This window comes from Rhincodon typus, chromosome 11 (genome assembly GCF_021869965.1).
Source record: "Rhincodon typus isolate 14 chromosome 11, sRhiTyp1.1, whole genome shotgun sequence".
Classification (NCBI taxonomy): Eukaryota; Metazoa; Chordata; class Chondrichthyes; order Orectolobiformes; family Rhincodontidae; genus Rhincodon; species Rhincodon typus.
Genome location: NC_063342.1, coordinates 50501868 through 50517959, shown reverse-complemented (window position 1 = coordinate 50517959; position 16092 = coordinate 50501868). Strand labels below are relative to the sequence as shown.

At 40.5% G+C, this 16092-nt stretch overlaps 1 protein-coding gene across 1 annotated transcript in view; it reads right to left on the bottom strand.

The window, feature by feature from the left end:
* The window catches only part of pola1 (polymerase (DNA directed), alpha 1), a 260671-nt gene that overhangs the window by 52388 nt on the left and 192191 nt on the right, over positions 1-16092 (bottom strand). Inside the window, exon 35 of the mRNA XM_020532950.2 lies at positions 15664-15780. Within this exon, the coding sequence (XP_020388539.2) occupies positions 15664-15780 (117 nt within the window). The remainder of the gene's footprint in view (positions 1-15663; positions 15781-16092) is intronic.

Below are 16092 nucleotides of genomic sequence, written 5' to 3'. Positions count from 1 at the left end.
GTTAGATGAAGGACCAAGGGGCAAAACATAACTGAACTCACGTCCAATAAGCAAACAAAAAGAAAGACTAGTTGTGTTGAGATGTCATAGTGTTTATTTTATCTTATATCTGCTTACTCCGCTCAAGCAAATTTAGCAAAGTAACGAACAAAAACAAATCCCAAAGGAACACTGTCCATTGTCGAGGTTTCCATCGATTTCCACGAGGTACATACACACAAGGATGGCAAAATTAACACAAACACAGTGTATATGCTGCCTGGAATGGCTCATATTCAGTGCCTTTGGAACAAATGAAATTATGCCTGACTGCTAAAATAGGAAGCCAGGTGTATTACTTTACTAGGTAACATTAATAAATGACAAGAATGCAAAGCTCAGTGCATTTTTCTTGACAAGATAGTCTGAAGATCAATCCAACCGGAGTGGATAAGCCACAGCTCCACTTAGATACAAGTCTCTAATCCTGGGAGCTCAATTCAAAAATCACTGAGGAAAGAGGGAGAGAACACAGCAGTACAAGCTGAAGATGATATACTAAGGAAATGGAAAACGAATGTCACTAACTAAAGAATTTTACTCAATTCATTGTCCTCCATAATCCATTAGTAATTCTTGCAAAGGAATGCCCCATGAAATTGATAAATAGTCAGTGCAATATCAAAGAGACTTCAATGCAATTCTGCCAGAATACACATCCTTCACTGTACTCCGATATAAATTTGTGCAATTGGTAGCCCACACCGTTTAGTTTTGCAACTTGAATTGTTTTGATGCCTTGTTCATGGGACGTGTACGTTCCTGGCATTTATTGCACATCCGTCAAGGCACAGAAGGTGGTGGTGGTGAGCCACCTTCATGACGTTGAGGGCAGGAGAGTACTCTTAAAATTCTATCAGGTAGAGAGTTCCATGATTTTGGCCCAGCAACAATGAAGGGATGATGACTTAATTCAAAGTTAAGATGGTGCATAGCTTGTAGAGGAATATGTAGCTGATGGTATTCCCATTTGTCTTCTGCCTTGGATCTTCCAGGAAGTGGAGGTCACCAGTTTGGCAGGTGCTGTCTAAGGGGTCTTTCGTGAGGTATTACAATGCATACTGTGGATAGTACACACTGCTGCTACTGAGTGTCAGTGGTGGAGGGAGTGAATGTTTGTGGAAGTGGTGCCAAGTAATCTACCTGCCATCAGTCCTGGATGATGTCAATTTTAAGTGCTTTTGGAGTTGCACTCATCCAGATAGAGACACAGTATTCCATCTTGTCGAGTTTCTTAGGGCAGTACATTGCAGAACCTACCCAGGAAGAAGCTATTTTAGATCTAGTAATTTGCAGTGAGGTAGGATTATTAACAGATCTATTGTTTAAGTGCCCTCTAGGGAATAGCAATCGCAACATTATAGGATTTCAAATTTCATTTGAGGGAGAGCAACGCAGTTCTAAAAACAGTGTCCAAAACGTAAACAAAGGCAATTACAGAGGACTGAAAGATGAGTTGTCAGAAGTGAGCTGGGAAAAAAGAGAATCAGCAGGGCCAGACAGAATGCTGATATTTCATAATTCTTAGTAAAAGTTTATTCCATTCCACAAGAAGGATGAACCAACCATGGATTTCAAAAGTGATTAAGAAGTGTATCTTTTCAAACACTAAGACATGCACGGTGGCGAAGATTAATGGCAAACCAGAGAATTGATAACATTTTTTTTTCAAAAGGAACCAGCAGTAGGTGCCCAAAAAGGTGATAAAGAGGGAGATAATTGATTATGAAGGTAACTTGACAAGAAATATAAAAACAAACTGTACCGGAATATAAAAAGAGAGTAGCTAAAATGAGTGAGAGATCATTGGATGGTGCAACTGGGGAATTCATATTGGGAAACAGGAAAATGGTACACCATTTAAACTAATATTTTGTATCGATCTTTAGAATGGAAAACACTAAAAACATCCAAAAGGTATCTGTTAAGCAAGGTACTAAAGGGAGGAAAGATCTTGTAACAGTCTTTCATGAGGGACAAAATATTTTTCAAGCAAATGAAGGTAGACAAATCACCAGGATATGATGGCCTGAATGTAAAAGTTTCAAAGTAAACAGCTGCAGAGATAGTGGAGGCATTGTTTAAAGTATATTAGAATTCATTGGATTCCAAGACTTTCTCCCAGATCGGAAAACTGCCCATGTGACACTCCAGTTCTAGTGAGGGTGACAGAAAGCAAGAAACTACAGGTTAGTTAGCCTAACATCTGTTATTGGAAAAATGCTAGAGCCCATTATTTAAGAAAAAATAGCAGGAAATTTAGAAAAGCTGAATGCTAACTGAGTCAACAAAAAGACAAAAGAACTGCAGATGCTGAAAATCAGAAACAAAAAAATGATATTGCTGGTAAAACTCAGCAGGTCTGACAGCATCTGTAGACAAAAAGCAGAATTAACGTTTCGGATCCAGCGACCCTTCTTCAGAAGGGAGTTTTTCCAACAAACTGAGTCAAAATGGATTTGTGAAAAGGAACTTTGTTAGAGTTCTTTGACAATATAACAAGCTGAGTTTATAAAGGGGAACCAGTAGATGCAGTGTATTTGAATTTGATAAGGTGCTACAAAAACGGAGATTGCACAAGAAAGGAGCTCACAGTATTGGGGGTAATCTTTGAGCATGGATTGAAAATTAGCTAACACACAGAAGACAAGAGAGTCAGGATCAATTGGCCTTTTTCAGGATGGAAGTAACTAGTGGCGAGCCACAAGGATCAGTCCTTGGTTTCAAGAATTTACTATCTATGTTAATGTTTGAGGGGGCGCAGAGTGCAATGTACCCAAATTTGCCAATAATACAAAAATTGGTGGGTTATGATGAGGGCTCAAGGAATATGCAAGGGGATATAGACAGAGTAACTGGTTAGAAACTTGGCAGATGGGGTAATGCAGAAAAGTCTGAAGCACTGCACTTTGATTCTCATTGCTAAAGTGCAGACTGTCATTTAAATGCAGAGAGACTCCAAAAATGTGGAGCATCGAAGAATCTGGGTGTTTTATGCATGAGACACCAAAAATTAACATGCAGGTGCAGCAAGTAATTCAAATGAAAAATAGCATTTCAGCTTTTATTGCTAAGTGGTTGGTGTTATAAAAAGGGAAGTCTTTCTAGAACTGTACAGGGTGTTTTTCTTGGTCACAACTGGAGTACTGCTGACAGGATCAGTCCCCATATTTAAAAATGCACTGGCAATAGAGGCAGCTCAAAAGAGATTCAGTAGGTTGATTGCTTGGATGAAGGAGTTGAGACTAGCTAAACAGGTTAGGCCTTTATTCATTAGAGTTTAGAAGTTTAGAGTTTGATGAGTGATTTTACTGAAATATACAAGACTCTGACGTGGTTTGTTGAGGTGATGTTTCCACTACTGGGTGAATCACCAACTAGGAGATATCATTACAGAATAAAAGTTCACTTACTTAAAACGGAGAGGGAAAGAAACTTCTTCTCCCAGAGGGTAGTGAATGCCTGGAATTTTCTGCCCTGGAGATTGTGGAGGCTAGATCTCTGGAAGTATTTAAAGAGGTTGTAGATAAAATTTTGAAATATCGAAGGCTATGGTGAGCTGGTATGGAAGTGGAGTTGAGGCCTGAGATCAGCCATGATATTTACAACTGGCAGGGAGGGTTGAGGGATTGATGGTCTATGCCTACTCCTGTTTCTCATCACACTCCTGATTTGTGCCTTGTAGATAGTGGACAATATTTAGGCAGGTGAGTTACTAACTACAGAATTCCTAGCTTCAGACCTTTTAGCCACAGCATTTGCATAGCTAGTCCAGCACAGCCTCTGGTCAATGGTAAACCCTAAGATGTTAACAGTGGGGATCTGTGATGGTAATACCATTAAATGTCAAGGGGAGATTAGGGGCAGCAAAGTGACTCAGTAGGTACCACTGCTGCCTGACAGCACCAGGGATCTGGGTTCAATTCCACCCTCGGCCAACTGCCTGTGTGGAGTTTGCACGTTCTCCCGGTGTCTGCTATGGTTTCCTTCAGGTGCTCCAGTTTCCTCCCACAGTCCACAGATATGCAGGTCAGGTGGATTGGTTATGCTAAATTGCCCCATAGTGTCCAGGGATGTGTAGGTTATAGAGGGCCATGTTGGAAATATCGGGTAGGGGAATGGGTCTGTGTGTGATGCTCTGCAGAGGGTCAGTGTGGACTTGTTGGGCCGAATGGCCCGTTTCCACACTGTCGGGATTCTATGTTGTAGATGGACACTGCCTAGCACTTGGGTGGCATGAATGTTATTTGACCCTTACCAGCCCCAGCCTGAATGATACCCTGGTCTTGCTGAATTTGGCCACAGACTGCTTTAGAATGAGGAGTTCTGAATGGTGCTGAATATTATGCTATCACCAGTGAACATCCCCATATCTGACCTTATGAAGGAAGGGATCAACTGAAGATAGTTGTGCCAAGGACAGTGCCATATGAAGCACCTGCAGTGACATTCTAGGATTCTGAGGTTTGACCTCCAGCAACCACAACATTAGTGCCAGGTACACCTCCAAACAGGCTTCAAGCTTCAAAAGTAATTTAGTTGGCTTTGTTCTGTTTATTGTGGACTTGTATTTATACAGTAGTTTCAGTGTAATAAAGTGTTCCATGGTGCTTCACGAGAGCATCTTGAAGCAAATTTTAACACCAAGCCATTTATTACAGTGCCATAGATGAAGTGGAGGGAAGGTTCAGTAGGCAGATAAAAGAGATGGCAAGACTGTCCTGTGAGGAGAGATTGGTTCAATTAGGACTGTGTTCACTAGACTTCAAAAGGATGAAAGAGGATCTGGTTGAAACGTAAAATTCTAACATGGCTGGATAGATTAAATAGTGGTTTTCCCTGGGTTGGGAGTCTAGAACACACAGTCACAATCTCAGGATACAGGTTAGACTATTTAAGGTAAGATGAGGACAAATTTCTTCACTTAAAGGGTAGTGAATCTGTGACATACTCTACTGCAGAAGACTACTGAGGCCAAGTTGCTGAATACATTCTCTCTCAAGAGAGAGAGACAGACAGAGAGAGAGAGAGAGATAATTTTTTTAGATTTAAAAGGCATCAAGCAGTATAGGGAGGAAGTGGGAGTATGCTGATAAGACAGAAGATCAGTCCTGACCATACTGAAAAATGGAGCAGACTCAACAGGACTTAGTGGCTTATTCCTGCCTCAGATTTCTAGGTACCCACAGATTTGGGCTAATATCAAAAAAGAAGGTTTTAAGGAGTATCATAAAGGATGAAAGACAGTTAGAGGCAAAGAGGTTTAGAGAGGAAATTTCAGACCTTCAGATATTGGTAGATAAAGTTATGACTATTAATAAGGAATAATTAAAATCATAGGCGTTTAAGAAGCCAGAGTTAAAGAAATGCAGATATTCAGAGGCCAGTGAGACTGGAGGGTTCTACAGATAGGGGAAGGGCAAAGCCATGAAGTGGTTTTAAAACAAGTTTGAGGATGTCATAAAATCGAGGCATTGACCAACTTGGAGGCAGTGTAGATGTCAGGTGAGCGCAGTGGTGAACAGCATTTGGTGAAAGTTAGACACGGGGTAGCAGACATTTGGATGACCTCAAGTTTAGAGGACAGCCAGCAGTATGTCGAAATAGTTCAATGTAGAGATAACAAAAAGAGAGTGGAGTTTCACTGATGAGGTCGGGCAGAGGGTTAGCTCGCTCATGTGCGGACATGGAATTGGATCGGTCTTAATCATGGTGCCAATCTGGAAGATGAACACTCTGATTCAAGCACAGTTACCAAGAAGAGGGATGGATTTGTAGCTGGGCAATGGAGTTTTCACTGAGAATTAAAGGAATGCTGAAGTGAGGAGACTATTCTGATCATCACTTTTCTTTATTCATTCGTGGGATGAGGGTGTTGCTGACCAGACAGCATTTATTGCCCACCCCTAATTGCCCAGAGGGCAATTAACAGTCAACCACATTGCTGTGGGTCTGGAGTCACATGTAGGTCAGAACAGTTAAGTTTCCTTCCCTTAAGGACATTAGTGAACCAGATGGGTTTTTCCCCAACAATTGACAATGTATTCATGGTCATCATAAGATTCAACTCCAGATTTAAAAAAAAAAATTGAATTCAAATTCCATGCAGCATTCGAATCCAAGTCCCCAGTACATTATCTGGGTCTCTGAATTAACAGTCCAGCAATAATGCCACTAGGCCATCACATCCCCTTATCACAATACCTTGGACTGAGATCACAGCCACCTTATTTAATCCTGTGACTCCAACCAATGGAGAGTTTTCTGACAACTTCTGTTGACTTCAGGGTTGCAAGGGCCCGTTGATGCCACATATATTCATGCTGCTTGATTGCAAAGCCTTTTACATTTTACTTACCTCTTGAAACCAGCACTTCTGCCCATGTTTGAACAACGATTGTCATGAGGTCAAGACCAATGGCCTCGGCAGAAACCAAATTACTGTGACATTTGGTTACTGTTGTTTAAGTGCCAATTGGGGGCACTGTCAATGACACCTTCCAGCACTTTGCGAGAGATTGAGTATAATTCGATGAGACATCATTAACGTTTTTTGGATTTGGCCTGCTTTATGTGGTCAAACTGACAATTTTCCACATTGTCACAGAGCTCCCAGTGCTGTAGCTGTACTGGAACAGTTGCTCTAAACTGGAGGTCATCCAAATGTCTGCTACCCCGTGTCTAACTTTCACCAAATGCTGTTCACCACTGCGCTCACCTGACATCTACACTGCCTCCAAGTTGGTCAATGCCTCGATTTTATGACATCCTCAAACTTACTTTAAAACCACTTCATGGCGTTGCCCCTCCCCTATCTGTAGAACCCTCCAGTCTCGCTGGCCTCTGAATATCTGCATTTCTTTAACTCTGGCTTCTTAAACGCCTATGATTTTAATTATTCCTTATTAATAGTCATAACTTTATCTACCAATATCTGAAGGTCTGAAATTTCCTCTCTAAACCTCGTTGCCCCTAACTGTTATGGCTACTTCTTCATTGTTCCAGTACTAGTGCAAGAATGTTGCCAGAGACCATAGTATCAACCATTGCTTGATATCACAGGGAGTGAACTGAATCGAATTTAGCATGGCATTGGTGATACTGATAGCACAGGAGTGTGAAAAACTGAACGAACAACACTTGCAAAGATCAATACCAGAACAGCCCAATGCTTCTTCCTCCTCAATCACATGCAGCAGATCACTTGTCTTGTCCTTGATATAGACTGCTCCTAGAACAAACAAAATATTGTTCTGCAACAGAACAATCACCAGAAGGACTTTATTAAATATAGGTTTGAATTGCAAACACCATGTGGAAGAATGGTTCCTAGGGAGCTCTTGTCCTGACTCATCGTCAGATCAAGGAGGACAAAAACACAAGTAACAGAAGAGGATATGCAAATTTTAAAATGGGTATGTACTAGAATTTTTAATTGAGAGCAACAATGGAAAGTTTCATAAGAATGACTGACGTTGCTTCAATTAAGATAACATTAAAAAAATAAAATTTCATGAGTTAATGAAAGAAATTTTGAGCGTCACCTTTTACTTTGGCATGTTTTTTATTGGGAGAACAATATATTGCCACGACAGAGGAAGAAAGTAAACTCAATTTTATGGACATCAGTGTTTCCAGAGTATGGAAACAGGAACCTTTAAATAGCTCAGTTGGAATCATTCTCATACCAGTCAAGATTTATGGATTCAATTCCTACTCCAGAGATTCAAGCACTTTCTCTTTTGCTTACCAAATGTCAGCATAGTTTCCAGGGGCCAATGACCTACTCCAATACTTTCTTTTTCCACAGCACACTGATTTTCCACAACTGGAAACGTACCCAATTTTCTGGTGTTCGTGCAGCATGTCACCTAATTTCTTGACTATCCAATCTTCTTCTACACCTTATCACTCAATTTCCTGTTCTAAGAACTGCCAAGCTTGTACTACAACGAGCAAGCACAGAGTGAGTCTAAGCGTGAAGCAGAGTCATACAAAATCTGCATGCCCAATTTCAAACCTACTTGAACTTAGACACTAACATGCTCATTTCTGTGGTGAATATTGCTATCACCAGCACAGCTGAGAATGCAGCAAGCTTGTGTACAACCAGAGAACCTGAAACCAAAGGCCAGGCTGATTTCAACTTCCAGCTACCCCACCTGAACATAGACTTCTCTAGACACATTCCACTTTGCTTGAACTAAAGCCCATTGAAGAAATAACATTTCAAAACCACTGTGGATTTCTTTTTGTTGTTACCCATCAGTTTTTGTTTTAAAATAGTTTTACCACAATGCCGATTAAGAATGATTATGAAGCAGCATTTCCTGATTTTTCAGCAGTCTGAAAAGATAAGCATTTCAAGTTGACATCACAGATCTTATAGAAGTGTTTACCTGAAGACACTCTACAGATTTTCTGAACCACTGGAGTTAACATTCCATAGACTATAGCTTTTCAATTCAATAATTTACAAAAGCCACCCATCTATACTCCCAGGCAGACGTAAAAATCCCAGTGCACAATTTCATTGAAGAGAAAGAGAAACATCTTTGGTTTCCTGACCAAGATTTATCCTCCAATCAAAATCACAGATTGCCCATTCGCATTACATTGCTGCTTCTAGGAGCTTGCTGTGAATAGATTGGCTGCTGCATTTCTTCACATGGAAAATGTGGCTATACTTCAAAAGTACTTCATTGGTTGTAAGGTGCTTTGGACAACCTGAATAATTCAAAATTCATAGAACATGACCATTAAAAGTCAACACCCATGCCAACTTGAATTAACGAAAGGGTGTCTAAAATGGCAGTAGATTCAAATCTATCAAATGTATATCTGAGAGAGAGCAAGAACTGCAGATGCTGGAGTCAGAGATAACACAGTATGGAGCTGGAGGAACACAGCAGGCCAGGCAGCATTAGAGGAACAGAAAAGCTGACATTTCGGGTCGGGACCCTTCTGCAGAAGGACCCTTTTCTGAAGAAGGGTCCCGACCCAAAACATCAACTTTCCTGCTCCTCTGATACTGCCTGGCTGGCTGTGTTCCTCCAGATCCAAATGTAGATCCTAGCTGGGCACTAAGCATGATCAGTTACAAGGGCATGGACAGAATCACAGATACCTAGGCACAGAAACAGCTCTTTTGATACAAGTCCAAGCTGATATCTAAACTCAATAGAAGTCTGCCAAGCCCTTCTTCTTCAACTCCATTCTAAACCCCTCTATTCCATTATTCTTCCTCTGTTTCTCTAGTTTCCACTTAAATGTATCTGAGTTTGAACTGAACCACTTTTTGCAGTAGCCAGTTCTAAATGCTAACCTTTCCCTGGATTAAAAAAAAGGTTCTCCGATTTTCCTATTAGTGACTTTCTCATTTCTTTGGTCCTGTCCTGGACTCCCCCTGTGAGTAGTATGATGAATGTTCATGATATAATGTTACTACTTGGAAATTTGGGTTTCCGCAAATACCTAATAATAAATCTCTATTGTGTGTATTGAAAAGGGGAGGCATAGTTTTAGTTTCATTTTTGAGTTCTGAGAGTGGTAATAATTTGTCTGGATTTTTAAAAAAATGTATTTAAATTCGGCTTTTTAAAAGCATGGAGGTGAATAGGTCAGTGCTTTGGGAACAAGAGTAGGACAGAGATAAGCGAAATAAGCTGTTGTATAGCAGTCATGTGTCATATAACACCAGAAAACACAAATAGAAACCAGTCCTTTTAGAAAGACAGAATCACCCAGTAGGTCAGTGCATGTGTTGCACTTCTTTTGGAGTGAGAGGCAAGTCGTTCACTGAGGTAAAAAAAGAACTAACTACAGCAGCACGGTATTGTAGTCAGAAAAAGTGAAAAGAAGTCCCAAGTATATTAAGAGAAAAGCTCTGGAAACATAATGTGGTGAGCCAGGAACTTAAATAACCCATGCCAAGAAATAAGCAAGCTTTGTTAGTAGTTTAAGGGTCTTAGGAAGAGTCATTAATTAAATAGCATCAAGTAAACATAGACATTTGCCAGAATAGAAATCAATTAGAGTCACGTCCACTGAACAAAGAATTTCAAATTGGAAACAGGGTGATCCTTCACTGAAGTTTGAGTATCTGTAAGTTTTTTGGGGACAGTAAAAGTGTTGAATATTAACGCCTGATATTTATAATCTGTTCAATGAGTTCTTGCATAATGTAATAGTCAGTGTTTCCATTTGTGTGCAATAAATTTTGATTTTACTTTATTGCAAGTACATTGACAGCCTCTAGTGAATATGTTCAGTAACTGACCACCAAGGTAATCAAATCGCAAAAATAAAACTTCTGGTCTATCGAGCTAGAATTCATTCTGAGACTTGTCCTGTATTACTATCAGTTGAGATCTAACAGTAGAAATATCTTCTCTAGATGAGGTGGTTGACTTGCTCGCTGAGCTGGCTTGTTCTCGTTCAGACGTTTCGTCACCATGCCAGGCGACATCATCGGTGGAGTCTCCGATGAAGTGATGTTATTCTAGTCCGCTTGGAATTTATACTGTTTGGTCCGTTATGGTGAGTTGTGTAATTTCCGGTTTTGATTTGTATGGGTTTATATATGGGGTCCAATTCTATATGTTTGTTGATTGCAGGTGGAGAACCGTAACTACTCACCATAACTTAGGCAAGAATAGTCTGCAAAGTAGAAAAGAAGGAAGCCATGAAAACCAAAAGGTTCAGATATTATTGGCAGGGGGAAGCAGAGGCGAGAGTACAGGCAATCACCAAGGAGAAGGTGCTAGGGAAGCTGAAAGATCTAAAGGTGAATAAGTCACCCACACCAGATAGGCTACACCTCATGATTCTGAAGGAGATAGCAGAGGAGAATGTCAAGGTATTGGTGGTGATCTTGCAGGAATTATTGGAGTCAGGGAGGGTCCGAGATGACTGGAAAATGGCTAATAGAGCAACCCTGTTTAAGGAAGGAGGAAGGCAGAAACAGGCCAGTTAGCCTAACTTTGGTTGTTGGTAAGATTTTAGAGCCCATTTTTAAGGATGAGATTGCATGTGCATGTTAAAATAGGGCAGAGTCTACATGGCTTCATCAAGGGAGATCATACCTGACAAATCTGTTAGAATTCTTTCAGGAGGTCATGAACAAATTAGACAAAGGACAGCCTGTGGACATGATCTATTTGGATTTCCAGAAGGCTTTTGACAAGGTGGCACAAAGGAGACTGCTAAATAAGATCAGAGCCCATGGTGTTAGGGGCAAGGTACTAGCATGGACAGAGGATTCTGACTGGCAGAAGGCACAAAGTAGGGATAGAGGGGTCTTTTTTCATGATGGCAATCGGTGACTAGTGAAATTCTGCAGGGGTCAGTGCTGGGACCACAATTATTCACATTATATATTAACAATTTAGACGAAGGCATTTACGGCATTGTTGCTAAGTTTGCAGGTGACACAAAGATAGGTGGCGGGTCAGGTAGCGTTGAGGAAGCAGAGAAGCTACAGAAGGACTTGGACATGCTAGGCAAATCAGCAAAGTGGCAGATGGAATACAATGAAGGAAAGTGTGAGATTATGCACTTTGGTACGAAGAATAGAGGCATTGTCTATTTTCTAAATGGGGAAAGGCTTCAGAAAGCTGAAAGACAAAGGGACTTGGGGGTGCCAGTTCAGGATTCTCCTAAGATTAACATGCAGTTTCAGTTGGCAGTTAGGAAGGCAAATGCAATGTTCGCATTTATTTCAAAAGGGCTAGAACACAAGAGCAGGGATGTACTACTGAGGCTGTAAAGGACCATATTTGGAATATTATGAGCAGTTTTGGTCCCCGTATCGAAGAAAATACACGTTAACATTGGACAGGGTCCAGAGGAAGTTTACAAGAATGTTCCTAGGTATGAAGGGCTTGTCATACCGACAGCATTTGAGGACTCTGGGTCTGTACTTGGAGTTCAGAAGAATGAGGGAGGATCTGATGAAACTTTTAGCATGGTGAGAAGCCTGGATAGGGTGGATGTGAAAAGATGTTTTCATTAATCGGAAAGACCAAGGCCTGAGGGCACAGCCTCAGAAATGAAGGCACCACTCTTTAAAACTGAGATGAGAAGGAATTTCTTCAGCCAGAGGGTGGTGAATCTGTGTAACTCATTGCTGCAGACGACTGTGGAGGCCAAGCCAACAAGTGTATTTAAGACAGAGATAGATAGGTTCTTCATTTGTAAGCGGGTCAAGGATTACCAGAGAAGGGAGGAAAATGAGGTTGAGAAAAATGATTTGATTTAATTTGTTGTAGTCACATGTACCTAAGTACAGTGAAAAGCTTTGTTGCGCGAGCAGTACAGGCAGTTTATAGTGGACAAGGATATACAATAATAGGGTGCTAAAACACCGCAAGGCATACAAGGTTATTGCTGCACAGGAGGTGTGCAAAGCAAGATCGACATTATTTGAAGTTAGACAGTCCATTCATCAGTCTAATCATGGCAGGGAAGAAGCTGTTCTTCAACTCGTTTGAGAGTGCGTTCAAGCTTCTGTATCTTCTGCCTGACAGAAGAGGTTGGAAGAGAGCATGACCAGGATGGCAGGGTTCTTTAATGATGTTGGCAGCCTTTCCACAGCAATGAGAAGTGTGAATGGATTCCATGGATGGAAGGTTGGCTTCCATGATGGTCTGGACTGTGTATACAAAAAAAATCTGTAGTTTCTCACAGTCCTGGGCAGGGCAGTTCCATACCAGGCTGTTATGCATCTGGATGAAATGCTTTTGTGGTGCATCTGTAAAAGTTGGTGAGGGTCCTTATGGACATGCCAAATTTCCTAAGCCACTTGAGGAAGAGGCGTTGTTGTGCCTTCTTGACAGTCGCATCTACATGGGAAGTCCAGGACAGATTGTCAATTATCGTCACTCCTATGAACTCGACCCCCTCCATCTCAGCTCCATTGATGTAGATAGGGATGTGTCATCCTCCTTTCTTCCTGAAGTCAAAAGTCAGTTCTTTTGTTTTGCCGATGTTGAGAGAGAGGTTATCACGGCACCACGTCACCAGGTCCTCTATCTCCTTTCTGTATTCTGACTCATCGTTGTTTGATATCTGTCCTACCATGATGGTGTCGGCGGCAAACCTGTAGATGGTGTTCGTTCAGAATTTGGCTACACAGTTGTGTGCATAAATGGAGTATGATAGGGGACTGAGAACGCATCCTTGTGGGACACCAGTGTTGAGGATTATCATGGAGGAGGTGCAATTGAATGGTGGAACAGACTCAAATGGACAAAATGGCCTAAATCTACTCCCATATCTTACGGTCTGTGGGAATCATCAGAGTTTACATAATGTGGATGGTAGGAGAAGAACAAGGAAAGAGGTGACAAGAATGTGCATGAGAATTTCAGTGACATTGGCAATGAGCAGGAAGTATACATGGGTGAAACTAGAGATTAAGTTCAGTAATTTGATTAAGTAAATGTGGAGTTTACAATTCAGCTCAAGGTCCAGCGGGGCACCTAATATGTCTCAATATATTGTCATATGAATTGACATTATTAGCTTCTCCTCTCCATGCAAGCTAGGCTCCCTAAAATTTTCTAGAAAAATGGATGCTGCAATGGATAGGGCATGGCTCCTGACTAGTGAGATGTCCCCCTTTAACCTCTGCTTTCCTAGGAGCCAATGCTGACAGTTTCCTTCATTGAGGTAACTTTTAAAGATTTTCTTTGACAAATAAGCATATAGTAACTCGATTTAGAAAATTAAGTGAAATGTTTAAATACACTGAAGCAATTAATAGCTACAATAAACTTAAAGAGACATAGAACTTCACAAAAGAGCTGAAAAATATCAGAACATAGAGATAGAACATTAGAGATGTTCTATTTGTTAGGCTAAGTGATTAACGATACTCACGTTTCTGGTTGGCTAAGTAGCTTGTAAATATCCTTCACATTTATTCTTTCTACTCTACAATAATATATGGAAAATGCCGTGATTTAACTTGGCGGCAACATGTGCCCATCCAAACTACGTGGGTGTAAAGTCCACTCACAGGAGTGTCTGCTGACACGGAAATCAAAAACGGTAATATCTGGTGCAAAACTGTGATCACAGAGGCAGCTTCTAAAAGTAGAGCTGTGTTCGAGTTTTTGAAGAGAAAAATGGAGACCAAAGATTCAAATTTGGTCGACTAATTTGTCTGTTGAAAGAATAAGTAAGATGCACTCAAAGCGGCAGGAGATTTAAAATTATAATTAACAAAGAGTTAGTGAAATAACATCCCATCATCCTAGGTTTCATTCATAGTTGTCTCAACGGCAAATCTCCCCTCAAAAGCAGCTGCAAATGAAAATGCAATGTATTGCTCTTGTTAGGCAAACAGGGTATCTGTCATCTGTTTTATGTCCCTACAGAGAGTCAACTCACTGATATTGCTGATGTTTAAACTTTGCTTCTGAAACAATTTCTCCATATCGGGGATTATCCAAGTGTATCTTTTTCTGAACTGCCTTCAATGACACCACATCTTTCCTCAATTAATGAGATAAAAACTGCTTACAGTATTCCAGAAGTGGTCTCACCAGCACCTGGAGCAGTTGCAGTTAAACTTCCCTATTTTTGAAATAAGGGCTAACATTCCGTTAGCCTTCCTGATTACTTGCTGTGCCTGTGTGCCAGCTTTCTTTATTTCATGCACAAGTACCCCCAAATCCTTTTGTTTGCAGCTATTCTCCATTTAAATAATACAGTTCTTTTGTTCTCCCTTCCAAAATTAACAACTTCACATTTGCCCACTTTACACTCCATTTGTCAACTTTTATCACCCCATTCATTTAACCGATCAACAGTTCCCTGTAAACTGTTTGTAACCCCCTTGCAACTTGCCCTTCCATCTACAGCGTATCCTATTGAGTACCAGTGCATCATTTATGCTGTGCTTGTGTGAATGGGAGGGTAGGGAGCCTCCAGCAATGAGAAAAATAAAATGTTACCAGGCACCAAAAGTTCTCTGGAACATGCACAGAGCCCCGATTTAATGAGGTTTTAATGAGCTTAGCGTTTTGTTTTAAGAGGCTGCCAGGGACACAGCATAGATGTACCCCATTATGTTGTATACAACGAGAGGTTAATTAGTACACTATCTGTGTTCAAGTGCTTAGATATGTGGAGAGATTAGAATCTGTGCATCTTTGTGCACCATGCAGTAAAGGATCAGATCAGGCATTCTAATTATGAAGAATTAGAAGACAACAGGGCATAACTTTTGATTGGCTAGCAAGTCAGTAAATGTCACAATCATCAAAATAATGAAGAAAATACTTGGAATTTCTTATACTTTGAGATTTGTTAGTTCATGGAATATTTTCCACAGTTAATATTCAGAAAATATTTGCAAAGATGTAAATGGCTTATTAATGAAAGGTGGGAGAGTAGACTAAATGAATAGCTGTTATAGAGCGAGCTTGGCTATTGTTATACAGATTTGTATACTAATATACTTGGTACTGTAAATTTCTGCATTCTAATCATCAAATACCAGAGCATTTAAATTACTTATTGACTGATACCTCACATATTACAGAAAATATAGATCATTAATGGCACCTCAAGAAAAAAAAGTTAACTACTCAATAACATAATTGCAAAATTTGTTACCTCTGGTTTAAGTGTAGCCTTTGTACAAGCTTGGCACATTGGACCATTTCGAGAAAAGTTTAGTGGAAGGTGACGAGTGCGATTCTGGCAAGTTTGCTCTTCACAAATTAGCCATCCCTGTAAAACGAGGAAAGACGGTGAAAAGTATGAATGAGATAAAGTTTTCTTCATCAATGTACGACTCAAATGCCACTTGTTGAATTTCAGGCTTTCTTCCAACAACTGCATCGTGCTCACAAAGAGACCAAGTCTCCTTTGATAAGTCTGCCCCTTATTCATTATGCAGCAAGTAGAATTCCCAGGATTGACAAGCACTGCCTAACTCCAGCTTACACTGTAATGGAGATCGCCACCAGTCCCAAGACTTCTTCAAAAGGTGCATAATTTTATTCAACAATAATGGTGTACAGATCAAAATTAATCTCCATC